The sequence below is a fragment of the Calidris pugnax genome, unplaced genomic scaffold, assembly GCF_001431845.1.
Source record: "Calidris pugnax isolate Ruff unplaced genomic scaffold, ASM143184v1 scaffold17, whole genome shotgun sequence".
NCBI classification, from domain to species: Eukaryota; Metazoa; Chordata; class Aves; order Charadriiformes; family Scolopacidae; genus Calidris; species Calidris pugnax.
Window position 1 is genome coordinate 1,014,614 of NW_015090794.1, and position 23,717 is coordinate 1,038,330.

At 52.8% G+C, this 23,717-nt stretch overlaps 1 protein-coding gene across 2 annotated transcripts in view; it reads right to left on the bottom strand.

Moving 5' to 3' along the window:
- PEMT (phosphatidylethanolamine N-methyltransferase) overlaps positions 1-23,717 on the bottom strand; it is a 47,216-nt gene that overhangs the window by 20,979 nt on the left and 2,520 nt on the right. For both annotated transcript variants that reach the window (XM_014936727.1, XM_014936728.1), the window contains exons 2-3: positions 21,259-21,366; positions 496-611 (exon numbers count right to left, since the gene is read on the bottom strand). In XM_014936727.1, the coding sequence (XP_014792213.1) occupies positions 496-611; positions 21,259-21,351 (209 nt within the window). In that variant the 5' untranslated portion in view covers positions 21,352-21,366. The remainder of the gene's footprint in view (positions 1-495; positions 612-21,258; positions 21,367-23,717) is intronic.

Here is a 23,717-nt window from a genome sequence, read left to right on the forward strand (position 1 = left end):
CCTCCACCGGCAGGAATAAATCTGCTGCTGGCTGAAGGTACCCAACCACGTAAAATGAAGTGGGGAGCCCAGAACTGGACACACTGCTCCAGATATCCAGGAGGATATCTGGGACACCCAGGAGACAGGGATGATCAAATTCATAGCAAAATCATTTCATTATTATCAGCAACTCCTGCTCTAATACAGTGTTTCTAGACACACCCCTAATCATCTTTGTGTACCTTCTCCAGCAGTTCCCTGTCCTTCATCAAGTGGTAAGCCCAGAACTGGACACACGGCTCCAAATGGAGCCTCACCAGGGCAAAGCAGAGGGGGAGGATGACCTCCCTCCACCGGCAGGAATAAATCTGCTGCTGGCTGAAGGTACCCAACCACGTAAAAGGGATATGCTGGGGCTGGATCCAGCTCTGTAGAACAAATACCCCTCATCCCCCCCCACCCTAGAGGGGCATTTCTTGGCATGGGTAGGTAGCAGCAGGGTCAGCTCCTTACCAATGGCTCCGCACACAGTTAAGCATCAGGATAACAGCACCCAGGCAGTAGCAGGCAGCATGTGGAGAGCCGAAGACTCGGCTGAGCGCTCGCGTTTTGTGCTCCCATCTGGCTACCTGAAGAGACAACAGAAAACAAAGCGGGTGGTTGGAGGTGCCTGGGCACATTCCCAGGAGTGCGAATCCCACCCCCTCAACCCCTTGTTGGGGGGGACACACCATCAGCGTGGCTTTGTGCAAGAGGCAAGTGGAGGACACGGATGGGACACGGCTTAAACCAAGCCTAGGGATGAAAGCTCCTTCTCCTACCCATACCATCCCCTGACAGTGCTTGCATTGCACTTTCACGTGCACACCAGGCCAGCAAGCAACACTAAATATGGGGTGAGGGAGTATGGAAAGCACCCCACGCATCAGTTTTGGGGAATACGTGGCTTAAACAACATGTGTTCAACAAATCTGAGAGCATTGCTAAGGCTGTCCCCAGGCCACCAAAGCCAACAGGTCCCTGCCATGGAACCTGGTAATGCTCTCCCAGAAGGAAAACAGATCCCTGAGTAGGGTGTGGGCCACAGGGACACCCAACTTTCATTTTCTAAGTTCTGCCATCTCCTACACCCAGCCTCAGGGATCATACCTGGCAGGAGCAACCCCTCCCCTGATCACTTCCAGAAAAGCTTGCAAGCACTTTCCCAAACTCCCCCCAGACAAGATCTGCCAGTTTCACCCAGAGAACTGCTTCCACTTGTACGGGCCAAACCAACTGGCCTTCGTTAGCACTCAGTAATTGTAGCCATTAAGGGCTCCTCTGCACTCCTCACCCATCCCTGCTGTCTCAATGTGACCCACAGAACACATTGCTGACAGCCCAGGACTCTCACGTTTGCAGGCAGCATCTCTGGGGAGGCATTAACATCAGCATCCTAATTTAGGGTCATGCTTTCCTCTGGCTGCAATTTGAAGCTCTGTGTTGTGCAGAAGCTGATGGGCCCCTGCCCAAAATCCTTCACAGCTGAGGAGCTGCCCTTCCACCTGGGGCGGCTGGAGCTGCTCCCGAAATCCACAGGACTGGATCCACCCAAGCCACCAAATCCAGCACCTTCACTCCCCAGCTGATGAAAATCCTTGCAGCTCGTTTTTCTGCCTTTCCCCTGTCCTTCAGAAAGCTGCCTCTGTATTTATCGCCTCTTTTAGGCTCCATTTTCGGGTGCCAAGCTTGGGGTTTTGGATCAGAACCCTAAACTCAAGCCAAGCAGAGCACACCTGGGCGATGAAGCGGGAGTCAGGAGAACATCTCGGCACCAATTTGCTTCTCAGACACGGCTGGCACTTCATTAGCTTCAAATGCACTTCGCTCCCTCGCACGGAGCCTGGGCAGCTCTTGGGGGGCACCTGCAGCCCAGCTATTCATCTCCTCTGAATGCATTTAGTAATTTATTGGCTCTATTTGAGCGGAGAAAGGCTGCTTTGCAGGTCCCGCTTTCTTCCCAGGCTGATGCAGAAGCACAAAAGTGCTGCTGGTGGAGGGGGAACTGCTGGCTTCGGGGGGGGAGAACGATGAAAACCTCCGATAAGCAGGGCACTGATTTCACATGCTGAGAGCTGATTCAATTAGTTATGCAATGATTGCTCTGAAATTACAAATCCACTCATGACAGAGCGAGCTGCTTCACTGCCTTTTTCTGGCTGGTATAAATAGTTTGTATTCTAAATTGAATTTAAAACACCGTGCGTCATGCTGCTGCTAAAATGGGAGCCGCCGTTTGAGCGCTGCGAGAGAAAGAAATATAGGGTGAGTTACCACCTTTGGAAAGTCAAAAGAAGTGACCAGACAGGTGACTGAGGCGCAGATGGACAAATGCAGCCACGTGCCAGTTACTGGTACCCGCTTCCTAATTCCCTGGAAATTATTCTGGCGGCGGCAGCTCCTGGCTCGCTCTGAGCGCTTCGTGAAGCGTCTCAGCCGGCGGCAGGGCTGAAGCTGAAAGGAGATGGCAGCGCCGCTGGGATCAGAGGGGAGAGCCCGGGAGCCATCGAGGCAGCCTCGTAATTGCCCTCTCCTTTAAAAAGTCACATCTGGGCAGCGCCGGGAGCACGGTGGGGCCAGGGGACGCGTTCCCAAGCCTTCCGGGGCAGCTGCTGGCTCGGGATCGCTCCCAGCACGGCCCGGCTCACGCTGCATCACATCGATGCTGATTCCCTGACTGGGACTGAGATGGCAATTTCTATTTAGCTGTCACAGCCTTCGGATGGGACCCCGGGCTCCTTTCGGAGCCCGCCTGGGAGTCATCCCAAGGAAAGCGGAGCGGGAGCCTGCGTGGGGCTGGAAGCAGCGGCGCCCGCCAGGCCCCGCAGCGATATTTCAGCAGCAATTAATTTGTTCCGGTTCTGGTTCTATTCCTTGAACAACTAATTAGTTCTGGCTCGGTTCTAATTTTCTAATTTTAGTCATTTCTAGCTAATATTAGCTCTCGTTCGACCTATGGCTACGCAGCTGGCTTAATGGTTTTCTAAAATCGTGAGCTGACAAGTTATTATTTACTGCACGACGGATGCAAAATGCTTCCAGCATCTTCCATGGCCATGTCCAGGGCTGAGACCGGCAGTCTCCCAGGGAGGGCTGTGGCTATTCCTAGTGTCCACTTGCTTTCCCAGCCCAGGCTGGCACCGTGCTCCCCACGGGCGAGCAGGGCACCGGGGGGGGAGTGCCCCACAACCACGGCTGTGCGTCCTGGTGAGGGAGGAAAGGGAGCATTTTTATTTTTCTTCCAACCTCCGAGTTTGGAAACGGAGTTAATACGAAGTTTCCTGACTTACCCAAGGGTCAAAGCAATAGAAAAATTCAAGACTTTTTTTTCCCAAAGCTCCCGGGCCTCTGCTTTCACTTTAGGATACTTGGTGAGGGCTGTAAGTAATTTTTTTAATGTTTCCCCCAATGCTCGTTATTGAAATAAATCAAGGAACGGATGTGGCTGCAAAGCCGGGGAGTGCTCTTGGGTCCCATGTTCTGCCTTTGGCAGGCTGTTCTGGCGCTGGTCGGGGGCAGGCGCAGCCGGGCTGATGTTCCCAGGGAATTGTCAGCTCCTCGACGTAAATTTGGGGCTGATTTCTACGTAACTGAACCGAGCCATCTCCCCAGCCGCTCGGGCAAGTGTGTAAACAAAAATGAAAGCACCAGCGTGCATCCCCAGTGGCTGCTCTGATGCAAAATGGAAAGGATGTGAGTTTTCTTTTCTTTTTTGGGGGGGGCAGGCAAACCTTCCTGAGCCACCTCGAGACGGGCCACAAATATCCATTCGAAAAGCAATTTCTTCTCGCCGACCTGCCTCCGCGGCTGATCAACGGGAAATGCTCTTTACAGCTCTGTGTGCACTGCAGACCATCGCCTCTCATTAATATTTAGTATTTGTTTCAAGGAAATTGATTATTTTTGTCTGCCATCCAGGGAAGCTGGCTTTTGAACACGCTACATTTTAATTCGCTCGAGCCCAGCTCTGAAATAGAGACTTTTGTTCTGTTTCGCACGACTCCATTTCTATATCTGGCGCGCCCCAGAGATGGGGAACGAAACCAGATAGCCCAGAGGCTCGGGTCGAAGGGACGTTCTGCATCTCGATGCTAATCAGCTGGTCCATGTCCTCACATCGCCCCATCCCCATAGTATGAAGAAGCACCGTGTGGCTGCTAGTGAATCTAGCCTTGCAGAATGCCAGGCAGGCTGGGATGGATTGGCAGCTCCCTAAAAACCAAGGGAAACTGAGGCACCAAAGGGTTGAGGTGAGTGGCTGCTCCCCAGCTCTCCGGGGAGCAGGGTGGCAGGGCTGTGCACACCTCCTGGGCAATCCCAGACCCATCACCCACCCTGCCCACTTCTGGGGATGCTCTTGCCCTGGCCATACTGCTGGCATAAAAATATTCAGTGCCCAAGACTAAGCTGCAGAAAAGATGACAGTGAATAGGACATGCTGCCTTCACTGTACCTGTCTCGCAGTATTTGCCAGCACGAAGGATTTTTGCCGCATCGTGGGCTCTAGGAAGCAACCCATTGATAAGCCTGAAACTCAGAAATTCCATGAAAAGCCCAGAGCAAGAACGCTCAGCTCCTTGGGGCATGTCTGCACCCTGGTCCCAAGGGGATGCACATGCGTATAGTGAGCCCTGGATGTACGAATGATTCAGCCCTAACTTGAAAAAAAACTTAGGACAAAAGCAACCTGAGCAAATTTTTAAACTTTATCCTTGTGCGTAGGGTGAGCCCTGGATGCACAAATGATTCAGCCCTAACTTGAAAAAACCTTATGACAAAACCAACCTGAGCAAATTTTTAAACTTTATCCTTCAATCTGAGCTCTCCGAGGCCAGCCATGGGGGTGCTGGGGCAGGAGAAACCCTGACTCTGGACTGAGGTGGCTCCATGTGAGCATCTCCCATCGCAGGAGACGTGCCCTGGGTAGCTCGTAAACCGAGGAAAAGGCAGGGAACCTGATGTTCCCCTTATTTCACCTACAGGGACCAGAGACACCGATCTGTTCCCCCATATGAAAAGTCCATTTTTCCTTTTTGATTCCCTGGGATCCCTCGTTAGAGAGTAATGACATTCTCCACTCTCCATCACTGCTTGGATGCTGGCAAACAACCCTGCTCACAGCGATGCTGTTTTATCTAAAAGCCAGGGAGGAAAACGATACCCCTGAGCACCCCAGCTCTATCTGTGGTGCTCCCAGGAGCGAGCAGGGGAGCAGAGCCAACACAGAGCAGGCTGCAAAGTAAATGCACATCCACGGCCCGACTGCCACCACTGGGGCTGGCTGACCTTTGCCAAACGCTGGAGGAGCCAGCCTTTCTGGCTGTCCCAAGGGACCACGGAGGAAATGAGCATGGCCTGACCGTATCCCTCTCCTGATGAACCATGCTCGAGCCCCTCTGCAGTTGGCAGCACTGGGTGAGGATGGTTTATTGCCCACATGCTGGTAGGGAAGTACCAACAGTGCTGGTTGAACACCATGGCTAGGATGAAAGGTCCAGCCTGGCCTCCTGCTGCCACTCAAGGCAAATGTCCGAGTGTTTGTGCCACTCCTAGGTGAGAAAAATTCCACTTTTCTAGGAGATTGCAAACCTCAGGAGAGAAAGGAGGGGAAACCGCAGGGCTGGTCCTGGGGAGGACGGAGCATGGCAGCCCCGAGGAGTGTGTGGGGGCAGTTCCTGCAGCTCGCCGGCACAACACGGGCACAGCACCCAGCTCCCAGCACAAGACCAGCACCCAGCAAGACTGGCACGTGCCCACGTGCAGCCTCATCCGAAACACCAGCCCACCGAGCGCCCGCCTCATCACCGGGCACCGGCTTTCCGAAGGCATGTGCAGAAAACGCCCCGGGGACCGTCGTGCCACTGGCAGCAAGAACATGATTAGCAGGAGCTCTGGGCAGCGAAGGCAGGAGAAAAAGAACAGAACAAACCACGGTTTAATTTGTACAAGCTGGTAATTATAGTTGCTATCTGTCTGAAATCTCTATTGAGTTTATTTAAATATGTTCTCCGTGAAGGCCATTCAGACAGGAATTATCAAGGTGTTGCAGCAGAGGAGATAATGCCATGCAGTTTTCAACAGATCAAGGGCTGATTAGGAGGAATTAATTAGCTGCTTAAACAGTCCTTGACTCGCTGCAGCAATTAGCCGTCACCTCCCCGCAGTCACGTTCCCCGTGCAGCGCCGATACGAAGCGCCCGTCGGCAGAACTGCCTTCCCTGCATCGCCAGCGAGCACCGGGCCAGCCCCGGGTGGGCACGTGGCCCCAGGAAGGTGCCCCAAACCCAGGAGGTCTAGCCCATGGCTGGGACTCGGTGGCCGAGCAGCAGTGTGTTGGGCTGTGATGACTCCCTGGCACCCGCCTTGGTGGGTCCATCCCATTGCTGGTCCATCCATGTACATCTGTTGTGACTCCCAACATGAGGCAGACATTGGATTTCTTCCTTCTTCCATTGAAGTTCTGGAGCGTGTCCAGAGAAGGGCAACAGAGCTGGTGAAGTTTCTGGAGCACAAGTCCTATGAGGAGCAGCTGAGGGAGCTAGGGATGTTCAGCCTGCAGAAAAAGAGGCTGAGGGGAGACCTTATTGGTCTCGCCTGAAAGGAGGTTGTAAGGAGGTGGAGGTCAATCTCTTCTCCCAAGGAACAGGCAATAAGACAAGAGGAAATGGCCTCAAGTTGCACCAGGGGAGGTTTAGATTTGATATTATGAAAAATTTCTACACCAAAAGGGTTGTCAAACACGGGAACAGGCTGCCCAGGGAAGTGGTGGAATCGCCATCCCTGGAGGCATTTAAAAGCCGGGCAGATGTGGTGCTGAGGGACATGGATTAGTGGTGGTTTTGTCAGTGTTGGGTTGATGGTTGGACCCAATGATCTGCAAGATCCCTTCCAACCTAGATGATTCTATGATTCCACTCCAGTCTTTAGCAGGGCAGTCCCTTATGCACCCCCAACACGGGGGAGCTGGTCACAGGCTGCCATCTCCTGCCAGTTACTGCCAGCATCCCCACAGGCTCAACTTGGTTTAATTGCTTCCTGCCTGCACTTGGAGAAAGCCACGGCAGCTCTGGACTACTCGATCTAGAAACCGAGTTATTTCTCTGAAGGCTTCTCAAATTGCAGACACTCAATTACAGAGAGCCATGAGACGGTAATGGAGCCCGAAAGCTTTTTAGCACATTATTAAAGCCCTGGAAAGTTCTCCCACTAAGTACCGGAGCAGCAGCTTCCAGTTCATGCAATTAAAACATTGAAGTGATATTAGAAGAGACAGGCACCGTCTTAACGGTTTCATGTGAGCTCTAAGACAGCACAAGGCTGGAGACTTTGCCCGTGCAGCTTGTGAAGGTCTTTTTTATGGCGAAACACCAAGAAAAGATGCACCCAGAGAGGGACTGCTGATGAGCAACGGGCACTGGGGACAATGGGTGACAGCCCATGTGCGTGGAGCTGGAGCTGGGCAGGGACTCCCCATTGGAGCCTGGAGGCTCTGGGCACCCCAACCTGATGATCAGAGACATGACGTGTCCCAAGAGATGGGGACGGGCTGGCTCAGGCACGAAAGGTCTCCCCAGAAGGCTACACCAGTTAGTTCATCCCCGTTCCCATTTCCCCACCAGTATGATGGCAATAACAGCCATCAGCAAGCTGCAGCCCAGCGGGACGGCTTAGCTCACCCGTCTCTGCCAAGGGCTTTCAGTTTGGAAAGGAAAGTGTGGATTTGACTCAAGGAAGACTTTTCCATTGCCTTTTCACGGGCTCTGGGGGGGTGGGTGGGGGGCGGTTGTTTATTCCAGCCAAAAGAAACAGCAGTGGGGTTTGGGAGGGACAGGGTTGGTTCCACCACGGCGTGGAAGAGCCAGCTGGAACCACGGGGCTGCACACCCAGGTGACGGGGAGCCTCACGGAGGGGGAAAACCACACGTTCGCAGACTCCCGCAGTGGAACCGGAGGCTTGGAAAGCACAAAAAAAAATAATAAATGAGAACATCCAAAGGGCTGAAGAAGAGAACCATCTACAAGTGGAAAGAAGGGCAGGCTCCTCTCCAAAACCAAGAGGCTGGCTGTGGAGCTGCAGTGCTAAGACGAGCTGGCGTGACAAACCCTCACTGCCTGCGATGCCTGTCACCAAAATCATTGAGTTAAGAGCCTCTTCTAGTGACTTTCAGGACAAACGAGAGGTTCAAGTTGTCCAGTGCAAGCATTTCAACACAGGGACAAGAGTAAAGTGACTCCACTTCTTCAGAAGTGGAAAGATGACTGTTAAAGATGCTCAACCTACTTGAATTTAGCCCTAAAAAATACCCCCCCTCGCAGCCATCCCCGGTGAAAGTAATTGGACTGAAATGGCACGGGTCACCTCAGCTAACAGCCTTGAGGTGGGGAAACAAAACAAGCTGGCAGGTAAACAGATAAGGGTTTCATAAGGACTAGGTACGCTTTACCTCAAAGCCATCCCTTGAGATTACCTCCACACGAGTCTTTACCTTGAACCCACTCATGATAAGCAGCTAGATAATAAATTTCATTTCTCTAATAGTGTTTATGTGATTTGTCAAAGTACCATCTCATTAGCTGGTTGCAATGAAAACAAGCCCTTGCTTAACGTACGCCGAGGCAACGCGAGTCCGCCGATGTTCCATGAGCCACATCCTCTCCTCTTCAATAAAAACAAAAATGACACGGCATATGGGCTGTATTTGCCAGCAATTTCCAACACAAAATCTGAACAGTTTCTCCTCAAGGCAAGGAGCTCATGATTTATGTCTGAAGAGCTGGAAGCCCAAGGCAGGTGATTTTGAGTCATCCAGGTCGAGCCGTGTTAATTAATTTTGAGAGTGGGCATTGGGAGCCCTTATGAGCAGCCCCCCGAGATGGAGCAGGGGAAGGGCGACGCACTCCAGGGCAGGGGATCAGCCCACACGGCCCAAACTGACTCCTCCGGCCAAAAAAAAACCCATGGAAAAAGTATTTGGAAAATAATGATTTCTCCAGAGCGCAGCACGGGATGGGGAAGGACCTTTCCAGCCCCAGGCTGAGACGTGGTGGGGACAGCCAAGCACTGGGAAGGACATGGGTTGCATGGGGGAACGGGGAGCAGCCAGGACCCACCCAGCTCCTCTAATCCAGTAATACAACCAAATCAAATAATATTCCAGGATTAGGGAAAGGCAGAGGCTGCCGCTGCACAAAGATTTGGGGCTCTGCTGGAGCCCAGAGGGAAGGCGAGCGCTGAGCATCTCGTGTACAGGACAGGGAAGCATTTTGCCTGGCATTTTACTGGATTTTTTTTCCTCATCTTCCATGCCCAGATGACTTGGCACACACTCAGCTTTCCCCGGCACGCAGTTCCCATCCAGAAAACCTCAAACCTTGTACTTTCATACATTTTTCTGACGCCCGGAGCATTTTCTCTGAGTGAAACGGGTTCGATTGAGCTCAGGCAGCCCATAGCAGGCACCTTCCCAAACCAACCCGAAGCAAAGGTGTGTGTTGCTCTCTCGGGTGAGTGACTGTTCTGCCCGTCTTCCATCCTGTATTTGCTTTATTATTTTTTTTCCCTGTTGCTCATACTCACGCACCTCTAAAAAAAGCAAAACCGGGGAAAGTGCCTGAAGTGTTCCACACGCAGCCACTTTATCGAAACAGGCCGTCTACCCAAAAGACCCATTTTCAAACAAAGCGATCCAACAATAGCACTGACGATGTTTGAACTGGCATCGATTTAAGGCAGACAAGCTCTTTGCTGCACCACACTGTCAGCAAGCGCTCAGTACAAATGCCACGTTACAAGACAAACGCCTCTCTTTCCTTTTTTTAATTTTTTTTTAAGACTTCCCTTCTATTTTTGCGCCTCCGCTCCGTGGCGTTATTTCCAAACGAGGCCCTGGATCCCAGTGGATCCACAGCTCTGGGGCCAAGTGCCTCTGATTTCGCTGCAGGCTCCAACGCCTTGATTTTGGCTTTAAATGTGGGGGACAAAGCTTTCTGTCTTCGTCACAAAGCATCTACCCTGCTCCTCAAAGCTTTCCAGCCATCGCTGCAAACCTCTAGCTCACATCGCTATCGCCGATGCAAATAAGGTCAGCCTGATTAAAAACCCAGTTATTCTAGCTGGAATAAAACCGGACAATCTTCACTAAGTGCATCCTATGTAAGAAATATCCTCTTACTGAGCTGAGACAAGTCTTTGCTGGCTCCAGGTAAAAGGAGATTGAGGTCACCTATCGACTCTGACATTTCTTCCAGCCTCTGATTCGTTGCAAAGAGACCGTATAAAGCTAAACCGGAGATCTCAGCTAATTCAAGTGCCTTTTTGCTCTCCCGTATGACCTGTATTTAGTTGCAGCTCTGATACACATTCGGGTAGCTGGGTGAGCACCCAACTCTGTCACTGTGTCCCCAACCAGCTGGACCTGCAGATGTGCCACTGCTGGCCACCCAAAACTGGGACTGGACACTGCAGTATTTGCCTATAAATATCAACGCCTATAAATAATTAAAGGATGGGTGTCAGGAGGATGGGACCAGTCTTTTTTCAGTGGTGCCCTATAACAGGACAAGAGGCAATGGGCACAAACTTGAACATAAGAAGTTCCACCTAAACACGAGGAGGAACTTCTTCACTTTGAGGGTGGCAGAGCCCTGGAAGAAGCTGCCCAGGGAGGTGGTGGAGTCTCCGTCTCTGGAGACATTCAAACCCTGCCTAGACACGTTACTGTGCAACCTGCTCTGGGTGGACCTGCTTTGGCAAGGGGTTGGACTAGATGATCTCCAGAGGTCCCTTCCAACCCCATATCATTCTGTGATTCTGTATTTCAAGTCAGGCAATTCTTCAAGCAGATGTGGCCCATGGGAGTGGAAATACTTGGGCTCTGCTGTCTTAAAGAATAAATCAGAAGCTCCAGCTCAACTAACATACAGGAGTAAGATGGAGCTGGCAGGAGAGATGGTGATGGAGAAAGGCTGGGGATGATCAGCCAACAGAAGCCTCTTGAGATGCAAACACACCAGCACACAACCACACAGTCCCATGGAGAGGAAGGAAAAGCACATCCTGTGTTTGATGTGAGGGTTTGCAGACCCGGGCATCGCCTTTGCCGTTTGCTCTCGTTAATAGGTTTGCTTGGATTCCAGCTCAGCCCAGCTCATTAGCCACACCGCTGAATCTGACACTAATTCTGGATCACTCCTATTGCTACAAATAAATAATAAAATTGCCTCCACGCAGGGGTTGTTTTCTTCCTCTCTTCCCCCTAATGCAGGTCTGGTAGCATCTCATGTATCCGTTAATGAAGTCCATTATATCCAGAGTTTCTCAGCAAGTAAAAATTACAATCATTAGCCAGTGACTGACGAGAGACAGAAACACCATTTCTGCCCGGGCTGGCAATAACAGTACGCCAAGTACGCGTCCCAGCGAGTCGAGCCTGGCTCTCCCGTAATATGGTACCCAATGTTCTTCATTAGCATCTCTCTTTTTAATAGAGCAAGACAGCGTCCTGCAGCAGGTCGCAATTACACACAACAATTAATTCAGGGAGAGACAATGACGGGTGTCGCAGAGGCACATTTTGCAGCAGGGTTGTCAGAAGGTGAAGTGGAAGATGATCGGGAACATTTTAAAACCCTGCCTAAAACCGAAAACAAAACAAGCGGAGGCACAAGCGACAGCATGGCAGAGACTGGCAGAGACACGGCTGGTTTTCTTGTAAACTACTTTGCAATTTTTGTTTTAAATAGTAAAGAAACACAACAATTATTCCGTTGGTCGTAATACCCCAATGACCAGGACCAGCAAGTCTTGGACCAGGACTTCTTGTGCCATTTGCAAACAACACACAAAGCCGGCTCGGCTTCTCCCAGAGCCGCAGCCGCTCTCCTGCTGCCCTTTTGTGAAATTAGGGTTTAATTCTCTGGAATAAGTCTGCTAATAAGGACTCCCAACACACCCGTCCTTTGGACAGCGTGTACTCGCTCATCTCTCCCCCCAGGGGCTGCGATGGGAGGGAGGGGGGGGGACGGGGAAAGGGGGAGAAAAAGAAATAAATACGCCTCGCAGAGCACAAAACGCGAGAGAAACCTAATACCCCTTCACAGAGTAGTGAGAGTTCGTTGGAAAAGAGGTACTGGTTGCACCGGGTGGGATTTTGGCCTCCCGTCCTCTCGCTGCTCGACATATCACGTTCCCCGCTCCCTGTTAAGCCTCCCCTGGGAACATTCCCCACGGCGCTGGGGACACGCATGTTTGCGATGCTGCTGTCGTCCCCGGGGCCAACAATAGAGAGGGACAGTTTGATCTTGATGTACGGCGGGCAGCCGGGCGCTCTGTTCCCCCTCTCCTCGGGGATGAGATGTCCACACCGGGCGGCACAACACATTAACAACAACCTGAAGGGTTAAACACAACCACCAGACCCCTCGGGCTCACTGGTGTCACCGCTGGGGTTCCTGTGGGTTTTGGTGGGTGCAACCACGTGCCCCACGGTATTTGTTCAATGCAAGAAGCGTAACCCAAAAAGCTGAGCGAACGATGAATCATCCCCAAAACCAGTGATCTGCACCCCAGGGGAGCTCCCTTCTCCTTCCTCAACCTCAAAGCCCAATGCTGAGATGCACGTACCAGCCCTGCAGGCACTGCTCAAACCCTCTTATGGTCTTTTGCTCCATGCCTTTGTACCAGAGCCCTGCACGGAGGTGGATGGGGGAGGCTGAGCAAGTCATTCCAGCTCAGGATCCCCACACATCCACACCAGAGACCAAAGCCTGATGCCTACAGGCAGGAATGTTCCTCAGTTGGGCAACGCACTCGCTTTGGCTTCTGAGTACATCGTTCTCTGGAAAATGACTGCACGACAAAGTCTTGAAATGAAACTGCTGCTCTCCAGCCTTGGGAATCAAATGAGTAACTCTCCAGCCATTAAAACAATGTCCTGGTAAAAATAAACAGGAAAGGGCACTTAATAGGAATGATTCGTCATTAAAAATACTGTATCTCATCTGAGGTCATTCAGTTTTTAATAGGAATGGCCACGCGTGCCCCATGGTGATGTGATTTGGTATTACTCCAGCCCTGTTATAGCTGAACACTGTAGACACAGACGGATGGACGGGGTTTCTTTTCCCATTTCAAAATCCTCCCCGGGATTTTGCAGATTGAGCATCTGCTGTTGGACTCGCCGCAGAAAACACAGCTCTGGGGGAAGAGGCAGGAACAGGAACACCCTGTTCCTGGGGGGGAATTGGGGATTTCCCTCTTCACCCAACAAGACTGACGAGGAGGATGCTCAACTTTTTCTTTCTACAAGGGGCATTTCTGTAGCAAAAGAGGGGCTGGAGCCAGAGGTGGTGACACTGAGCACCAGGCAGGCACAGAGCTGAAGCTGGAGAAAGGCCAGGAGGCGAGAAAAGTCAGGCAGAAGGAGCACTGTAAAGGATCATAAAAGCCACACGTACATTTTCCTTCCCCGAAAATGTCTTTGCGCTTTTATGGCAAGGAGCTGTTACAATTACAGCTTCTTTTATAAGCAAAGCACAAGCCAGATAATGAGCAAACCTCCCACTGCACAAAGGAGGCAATGAAGGCGTTCTATGAGCCCTGACGGTCAAGCCTCCCCCACCAGCCAAAGGCAGAGAAAATTGCTAAAACCCATCTCCATTTCACCCACTTCAGGGGTGTGAGCTGCTCGCAGCCTGCTTTTTCTTCCCAAAAGCGCAAAAAAGGATCACACCAAAAATGACTGTGCCTACACAAGACAGCCAGTGAAAACCCTTCAGCCAGACAAAGCAGCAGCTCGCACGTCCCGACCTGCAGAACAAGCCCACGTCTGCATCATCCCTGGTCTGGAGGAGTAAAAGGAGGGAATAAAAAGGGGTTTGCAAGATAAAAAAAAAAACAAGGAAGGTATTACCAGATCCAGACGACTAGGTAATGCACTGCGGGGGTTCACGATTTCAATGACACATTGCAAAATCAAAAGCTCCTCCAGCTTTTCTCTCCCTGACCCCAACATTCGCTGGGAGATCGGGGGAGTTTGAGGAAGCCACAGGCAGGTGTGCAAGTTTGGGGCTTCTAGCTTTTCTGGCAACCAAATTTATCATTTTCTAAGAGAGTTGCCCCTCTTTCCCTGCACGTGAGCAAGCATGGAAGCTTGGATGGCTTGGCAGGGAAAAGGAAAACCAGGCAGCAGCTGGCTGGGTAGGGCTATTTCATCCCAAAAGCTTCCAAAAATGAAGGATTTCTCCCCAGGTTGGGGTACGGGGGTTTCAAAGCTTTGTCAGGATGCCTTAGAAAGGGGGATGTAAGGGAGCTGATGCAGGCAGGCAGCCCTGGGGGGAGTGCAGATACTTGTTTGCCTTAACTGGGGTGAGGTTCCTAGTATTTACCAGGAACCAGTGCCCACCCAGCGCTGCTGTCATCGGGCTGCTGAACTACCTGGCTTCACACTCAAGAGGGCAGGGACATGGGATGCTCCTGCCACATGCCATTTCCAGCTACTTGTGTCACTGGAGACACAATACAGGTGGAAAAGAGAAGGAGAGTTTTGCCTTAGTGATTTACTCATCTGCTTTACTACCCATTTGCTACTGCCGCGTGAGCAACGGGAGATAAGTGTCCCCTTGGAGTTCATCAAGGGGGAGAAAATAGAGAAAATGAGGAAGCATTTTCTTTGGGGTGCCAACCCTGTGTGCCACCAGCTTGCCATAAACCAGATCCAGCACTCCCATCATGAAACCCCAACGCTTCCCTCCCCATCACAATCTCCAGGCACGCAGGAGATGCAATTACATCGTGATGGAAGCCGGGCAGCAGGTCTTACGGAAATAACCTCCCAAGAGCACCCAGCAGACTGCGTGTCTCTGCATTTCTTCGTCAAAGCAGCCTATTTTGGGAGATCCCATCCTTCTGGGAACAGGGCAGGCTTCTGCTAAATGGTCTGAGCCATGGCACAGCCAGAAAACACCCAGCTCACGTCTGCGATCGCGGCAGGAACGCAACCCAGGAAGCCCCCGTCCGGCCCCGGGACAGCCGATGTCCCTGGGGGAGGCAATGGGTTTCTCCAGCAGCTTCCAGCCCTGGGGCTACGCACAAATGCTGTCAAAGCCCAGGGCCACACAGGAGGACTTGACGTTCTCCACGCCTCCAGGTCTGGGTAGATCACACTGCTTTCTTTTTTGCCTCCAGCCACATTTTTTCCCTTTTCCCGTGGGATGCAGGTGGTCACAGACTTGCCATTTCATAGATTAACATCTTTGAGCAACACCTCAGCAGGAGAAAGCGTTTAGCAGCAGCATGGCAGGATAGGGATGGAGAGGAACAGAGAGGAAAAGGGCCTCTTCCAGCTTCTGGGGTCTACAGATAAACCTCTGGTGTATATGGAAACAAGACTCTTGGCTTGAATATATTTTTGCATCCTTTGTGCCTGTGCTGACTTATTCCAGCAGGGCTGCCAGCAGCTTGCAGTTTATTTTTAAAACACTAAGCAAGAAAAGTCCAGTATATACAAGCAGCACCCTGGGTTTCTAGAGAAGCATTCTGCAGAAGCTAAAAAAAGGAGGTTGCTTTTTTTGGGTCAGCTTGGCCACGATCCATAGGGGACTGGGAGGTGAGAGACGGATTCTGACCTCGGTTTAGGGAAATGCTGAGCAGGCACGTCACACACCAGCTGGATCCCAAATCCACGCCAGGAATGGGCACGGAAATGGCTCAGCCACCCCAGCACCTGGGGCTGGTACCCGTGCACGGTGGCAGCTAGAATGGAGCCCCAAGGGCTGAGACCCTGCCTGGCTCGACACACAGATGAAGCATCTCAGCTCACAGCTGCCAACCCAGGCTGGGCTCCATCATCCCCCCCTGCCTTGCCATCGCCGCAGGCAGCTCAGCCTGCAAGGACACCGTAAAAAGATACCACACAGCTTCTTAAAGAGGATTTAGATGACAAGCCTTGCCATCGCCACAGGCAGCTCAGCCTGCAAGGACACCATAAAAAGATACTGCACAGCTTCTTAAAGAGGATTTAGATGACAACACCACCACCCCTGGCTGGGAGGCTGCAGGGAAGCGGTGCTGGGATGAAGGATGTGCCTCTCCCTCAAGGTGACAGCGCTCCTAATTGTGTCACTCCAGCCAGCAGGCCAGGAGGATGCGACCCAGTTTTGGTGCCTGTTACGTGGCTCGCAGCGGTGCCGACGCGCTGGAAAATGCTAAATTTAGGAGCCAAAGAGTGTTACACACACACCCGGCCAGGGCTCGCTCGGTTACGCGACGGCCGGAGAATCGATGCCGTCCGCTCGCCGCCCGCGTTACAGCATCGCTGCGGAGCCAGAGTGAGAAGCGTCGTTACCAAGTCACTCGGAATAAAATTGCTACTAAATGCTGTTTGGGGGGAGAAAGCAAAAAAAAAAAAAAAGCCAAAAAAAAGAGCAGCAAATCCTCACTCTTTCTCGGGCATTGTAGGAAATGAAAACGGCTATTGCTGCCTGGTAGAGAGTCCAATTATGAATAATGTGCGTTCTCTCCCGGCACAAAGGATGAAAGGCATCAGAGCTGGGGGTGACATTTTAAAACCGGAGATGTAAGAGCGAATCCGAGCCTCGTTGCAAAACCCAGCTTTACCCCAATAAAGAAACACTTTCTGCAGTCAATTGCCTCGCAGCGTAGCTTGAAGCCCCGCTATTGATCTAGCATCTGTTGTAAGCAGATAATCATCGTCGCTGTGTCGTGGCTTCTACAACGGGATCTAAAAGCACTTTCCAGAAGATGTTGGAGGGCTGTTTTTCCGCTCTCACCCACAGCTGCAGGCAGAGGTTTGCAGGGGAGCCCAGGAAACTCTTGCAGGTTTGCAAAACTCAAAGGCCAGAAAAAAATTATTAAATCAACTCCAACTCGTTCATCTCCCAACCCTGGCAACTTCAGCTCACCCAGGTGTGCTCCCCACAAGGCTCTGCCTCCCTCTCCAGCCCTCGCACAGCCATTTCATGCCCTGCAATTTCCTTTCCCCAGCGAGGTGCTAACACACCACCATCAAACCGCCGCTCAAATCCTTCCCTTCTGTAAGACAAACAGCGAGAGCTGCTGAAATCCCCCAGCATCAGGCTTTTTTCTCCTGCCCCTAGAAGGTTTCTCAGGAGTTTGGTTCACTAAGGTCTGAATCCCGACAGCTCCCGAGCTCCTGGCTGCTTCCCAGCAGCGTGGGGAGGTTTTGGGCCAGGCATCTTCCTCCCATTTTAGCAAGAAGTGGTCAGAGGTAGGTGAAATCAGGCTGCCAGCACCTGTGAACTTCCCCCTCCCCACCAGCACAGGCACTCTTTATCCACTTGGCAGATTCCTTTAGTCTCCAAAGAAGGAGAAAAGGATGGGAAATTAAAAATAAATGAACCAAGAGATACACATCCATCAGGAGCCAGGCGTTGTCAGCCCAGGTCCCTGTGCAACTACTTCTTTAATCAAAACCTCATGCAGTTTAAACGCTTGACAGAAGTCTAGAACAGAGATCTTGTTACCCTGAACAGGAAAAGCTGCGACCTTGAAGAATAAAATCACATCTGTCTGATGGGGTCCATTTTCTTTAAAATCATGCTAAACTATGCTAAGCCTGTTCCTAACCGTGACATTTGAGGTTTCCCCCTGCAGATGCCTGCAAGAGACACGGGTGTCTCGAGGGGGTCACCGGAGGTGACGGGAGGAGCAAGCTCTCGGGGGGCAGCTGAAGATGGGCCATTTCTAAATCTGTCTGTGACGCCAGCCGTAAATTTTTAAGAGGCTCAAATCAAGGAAAGGACTGCTGATGGCCACGCTCCCCACTTGAAACTCACTTGCGTGGTGATGGACGTCAGACTACCTGGCTCACAGCTACAGCCCTGGCCTGTTTGGTTTTGAGAGGGTACCAGAAACCTCCCCGCTTTCTAGAAACTCCCCGGGTGCCAAGGCTCAGCGAGCTCTTCAAAGCCTCCCGCGTGCAGGTTCTCTGCCTCTCCTGGCTTGAAAATGTTTGTCCCTGAGGAGTTGTTATTTAATACCTTCCTTAGTTACCAAGGGACGGGAAGTTTCTCCCACCGTTCTGAGGCTTTCCAAACACAGATGGGATTTATTGAAGTTTCTATCACTCTGACCTCATTAACGTTTTATGGCACAGCTCCAGCGACGCGCCTACTCCTCGCCGGGTGCCCCTCAACAGCCCCACGGTGGCTGAGGTCTCCCGGCCGCGATGAACATCCTTGGGGAGTTTTAAGCAACTTCATCCCCAAAACAGCTCTGCTGCTGCCTTTCGGGGCCTCGCCTGGGCTGTGTCTCACATGGGATCGTGGCTCCCAGCAGCTCCTTTCGTAACAGCCGCGGTGGGTGGGAAAGCAGAGACAGCATGAGGATGAGAGATGGAAAAAGAACAAAAAGAAAAAAAAACCCAGAGAATAGTGCAGGAACACATCCAAGCTGTGCCACGGACAACATAACCTGGGGGCCACCTGAGGACAGGCAGGATTTTAATTGGCACGGAGCGGGGGGAAGCAAAAGAGGGAGTGTGAGGCCTGGTTTCGGTGGGGAAAAGCAGCGGGGAAACCTGGGGGGACATTCATGGTACCCCCTGGCACTTGCCTGCAGGGAGGAGGTTGGGAATTAGGAGTCTTGAGACCTTTTTTGGAGAGCTTTTCTCCCCTGCGGAGAACAGGAGGGAGCATCAGCACAGCCTGGCTGGAGTCCTGCAAATTGCCCCACTTAGGCTCTGGTCTTCTGAATTGCTCTCTTAACCAAAGTACATAAATCGACCTGAGGAATGTCAGAGTTTTCTCCGAAGCCACACTCCCCCACAGCTTTCGGAGTTTGTGCTTCTTCCCCAAACCTGGCAGGTTTTGTCCCAAAGAAACGAGCACGGTGCTCACCGGGGCAAACGCCTCGCTACGCTTGAGGCCTGGGGATGTGCCTCTCCATCGGCCGAGCATCACTTGGAGATGGGCTTTCCCCACCACAAATTTATTCAGAGACACTGCACAGCGAGGACAACCCGGCGCCAAACTTTGCAAGAGGCAGACCTGGCCGGAGTTCAGCAGAGACGGGGAATTAAGACACTGAACTAAATCAATGCATCCCCACCCCATTTCTAACCCAAATCAGGAATTTCATGCACAGGAGGGGTCTGGACCAGGGTCCCACATTACTCGTTAAGCACAGAGAGCAGAGAGTGCTTGGCACTGCACAGAAATCCAGCCTTTGCACTAAAGCTCCTGCGAGCCCAAACTAATTCAGATGCAGAAGCGATCTCGGCTGCTGGGAAGGAACTCAAAGAGGAAAAAAAAGCAAAGGGAGCCTGTGCAGGGATGCAGAGAAAGAAAGAAGAGCTGCTGGCTAGGTGCAGGCAGGGGACACCAATCATATGGAAAAAAGGATGGCGAGGAGATAAAGGGAAAATCCAGGGATGGCTGGGGCCACTCCTGCTAAAATGCACCCAAGAGTGGGGGGCCTGCTCAGGGCTGCACGTCCCACAGCCCCCCGCAAGAACCTTCTAGCAGTGCCTGGTGTGAGCCACACGCTGGGGGCAGAGCTTGAAAATGCCAGGGAGATGCTGAAGGGCCTGGGCAGAGCAAGCGTATGGATGGAGGCACACGGACTGTGAGAGCCACCCGGCCCGGCTGCAGCCGGGGAAACATCTAGTGCCAGGCTCACCTCCCCAGAGCTTTCCACCAACACACCAGCCCTGGTTCCTCACTGCAAACCCATGCAGAGATGCCTTCTGCTGCCCGGCGCAGGCCCTGCACGTCTTGCTTGCAGTGCCACCTGCTGCCAACGGCAATGCTCTTCAGACACTGGAAGGGGACAACAGCAACGCAGAGCAGTGAACTTCCTGCTGTTACATCAGCCTTCCCTCTCCTTTAACAGCAGCCAAACTCTTGATCCAAAAAAGCCACGCTATTTCCCAAGCTGCAGGCGTCCCACGAGTCGCAGGCGTAGCAGCAGACGCTAATAAAGTACTTTTTTTCTTTTTCTTTTATGCAGTTTCTCACTGGAGCCGGTCTCTCCCCCCAGAGACCACATCCTGAATCTTCTTGTTCATTGATTCTTTATGCTAAATGATGACTCCGCAGTCGAAATAATGTGGCATATTCTAGTTCGCATTTCAGACACCGTGAGACTTTTTAATAACGAGTTGCATGAAAAATTAGGGAGGCTGCAACAAAGAGCTCCGACGGAGGTTTCCAAAGTGACTCACAGCCAGGAGAGCCTCGCTTTTCCAAAGCCCAGCGTGAGACAATCTCAAGAGCCCCCGCGCTCGGAGAGAGCCGAGTCCTCCCCCTCTGGAAAAATAAAGCCTTTTTAAGGAGATCTCCCCAGGATGAGAAACCCTGCGGGGAGGTTTGGCGGGCGGTTTTGGGAATCTTGGCTGAGATGACATCCCATTGCCATAAGCGCTCGCAGGGAGAAGGTTTCACCCTGCACCTCAGCTGTGCTGCTGAGGGTGCTGCAGGGTGGGAGTCACCTCCTGTGGCAGCCAGCCCGGGGTCCCCACTTGCCACAACGGCTCTGCAACGCTCCGAAACAGGGATGGGAAAGATTCTCGCTGCTCTGGCAGGGAGGTAGAGGACCACAGCAGTAAAGGGCAGTGGAGAATCTTCCAGTCCCAGCTCCCAAAGTTCTGTGGCCCCCACTGAGACAGCGAGCATCACCCCTGCACAGGTACCGCTGCTCCTGCTTAGGGCTGGCCTGCTGCAAGCTCTGCAGCTCTTTCCCAGACTTTGCGGCACAATGGAGGGCGAATATCTTCAGGTTAACTTTTGGCTGACTGTTTTTGCTTCCTGCCATCCACACATCCAGCTGCCAACAAATTTCAAGGGGAAGCAGCAGGCAACGTATCTGGCGCAGCCCCCCGCTGGGGGCTAATGCTGTTTATGCTCAGTCCCAGTGGTGACCAGTGCCTGGCTGCTGGACTGGGAAGGATGGGTTTGATTGCTCTGCCCTCTCTCCCAAGCTCAGCTCCTAATTCCTTCCGCATCCCACACTGGCTCCCACCTTCACCTCCTCTGTGACACCAGTGACAGCCACCCCCAGCCCCAGGAGCTCCCTCTGCAGCACAGTTCCCTGCCCACCCACTTCTAACACCTAATAACTGAGCACCACTCAGCCCACCCAGCCTAACAGACGTCCCCAAAAGAGGTTTTTCCTCCAATGTGGCCCAAAGGAGATCCCCCTGTAGCTGGAAAAGGAAAACTAAAAGTAATGAGGGCAGACGGCATGCAAGCAGCTCTTACCACATTCCAGAAGAGCGGGTTGAAGGCAATGGAGACAACGGCTGCGAGGAAGCCAGCGTCGGTCACGTCCACGTAGCCGAAGAGCCGCGCCATGGCTGTCACATCCACCTGGGGAGGGAGAGCCAGTTACTGGGAGGGTGGGTTCCCGGGGCAGCATCGGGCATTGCACCCAAATACAAACCCCAAACCCATCAGGTGCCCCGCAGGAACGGACAAATCTTTAATTGTCCCCAAGCAACACGTTGTTATGGCTTGCAAAGCACTGTGTCAGGCTGTAAAGCCAAAAAGAGGGGTGGGGGCTCCTCCGAGCCGTCTTCCCCCGCACCTGGGGGGGCACCAGGCTCTGTGGGAGCCCCGTGTTTGCAGCAGTGCCCAGAAGGACACGGGTGCCAGGAGGACACTGCTGCTGTGGGGACAAGCACCAGCCCTACGGGGCAGCTGCCAACCCAAGCGTATTTCCAAGCCACCATTTCACAGTGTCCTCGGGGATGGGGGACTGTCCCAGGGATGCTGGTCTGCATGGCAACTCCAAGCAATGACCTGAGTCAGCCTCAAACTTGCCTTCCGTAAAGTAAGAGTGATTCAAAGTGAGGGGGGATGAATCTGCATTGTAAGAAGCTGCAAAAGACCTTCCTGTCTTAATTAACAGCAACAACAACCCCTTAAAGCTTGCTGCTTTTCCCCCTTTCTCCTTTTAAGAAAGAGGTATTTTTCCCAGGACGGCTCCTTGACATTGTCAGCGTTTTTACGTGCAATAAGCCATGCTGTTTCTCCCTCCCCACCCCCTCTCCCTGCAGTGGTATTTGGATGAAAAACAGCCAGCCTCTTTTTTTTTTTTTTTTTTTTTTCCCCAAAAAACTTTAAAAACAAAAAGCAAAAAAGCCCAGCCCAAACCCTTCAACCTGCTGTCTCTCCTAGCCAAGAGCAAAGGACCTGGGAATGGCTCCCACGCTGTCCTGGGACACGTCCAGCCGCTCGGGACACCCATGGTGCAAAGTGCACAAGAACAGGCCGTATCACCCCGGTGAAATGGGGGGGATCCTCACGGGGGTCTGCAGGTGCCTTCAAACCGCCCCAGCTCCCCCGGGCTCCTCCATCCCAGCCCTGGGGATATGGGTGCTGGAGAAGAATGAAAGGAACAGCCCCCAGGGCCTCATCCTGACCCTTCTCCCACTATTTCCACCCTCCCCAGCCTCGTCTCCTCTCCCTTCATCCCCCCAGCAGCCCTTTGCCATCACACTTGGACCCTTCATGCCGTAACCTGGGCACCCAGACAGCCGCCGGCGCCGGGGCCGAACTGTCTGGTCCCGCTTCAATTGGAAACCCGTGGGACCAGGACAGCTTCTTTCCTCTCGTTTCGTACGGTGCTGAGCACACCGCCAGCACGGGCTGAACAAAAGCTTCTTGACCTACTAACTCCTGGCTGGCAACATCATTAGCATTGCTCTCACCTTCTTTTCTCCTCCTCAACAACCAAACTCCGCCGCCGCCAGCGGGAGGCAGATTGGCCTGTGCCTTAGGATGTGCTTTTAGGGATAAAAAGGGAGCCCATTAGGATGAGCTGTCTCTGCAAGCTGCCGGGACGGCCACGTAACAGGCACAGAACATCCAACTTTGCTCCCTCCTCCCCGATAGGTGATAAATAATGGTGGCAAATGCTGGCCCACAGCCCTGAAGTCAGGGAGGGCGAGTCATGCACGGGCACCTGGGTGAGAGCTGCAAGGGTGCCTGGGCAAGTGATGCATGGGCATCTGGGCAAGTGATGCATGGGCATCTGAGCAAGTGATGCATGGGCATCAGGGCATGAGCTGCACAGGCATCTGGGCAAGTGAATCTCAGGCATCTGGGCAAGAGCTGCATGGGCATCTGGGCAAGTGATGCTCGAGCATCTGGGCAAAGAATGCATGGGCATCTGGGCAAGAGCTGCATGGGCATCAGGGCAAGTGATGCACAGGCATCTGGGCAAGAACTGCACAGGCATCTGGGCAAGTGATGCATGAGCATCAGGGCAAAGAACGCACAGGCATCTGGACAAGAGCTTCATGGGCATCTGTGCAAGTGATGCACGAGCATCTGGGCAAGAGCTGTGTGGGCACCCAGACGAGAGCTGCGTGGGCATCTGGGACTCCCGTGCGGTGCCGGTGCAGCCCTTGCCACGTGTCCAGAGCGTGCCGGGATGGAAGCAGGCCAGGGCCGATGGTGGCTGCGGGCACCCAGACGAGAGCTGCGTGGGCATCTGGGACTCCCGTGCGGTGCCGGTGCAGCCCTTGCCACGTGTCTAGAGCGTGCCGGGGTGGAAGCAGGCCAGGGCCGATGGTGGCTGCACCTCAGACACGGGGCACCCCGCACCCCGGGGTGTGCTGCACCCCCAGACACAACCCGGGGCGGAGGGGGTGTTACTGCCATCCCCCTGTGCCAACTGAGCCCCGCGATGACACCGGGAGAGGCCGAGAAGGGGG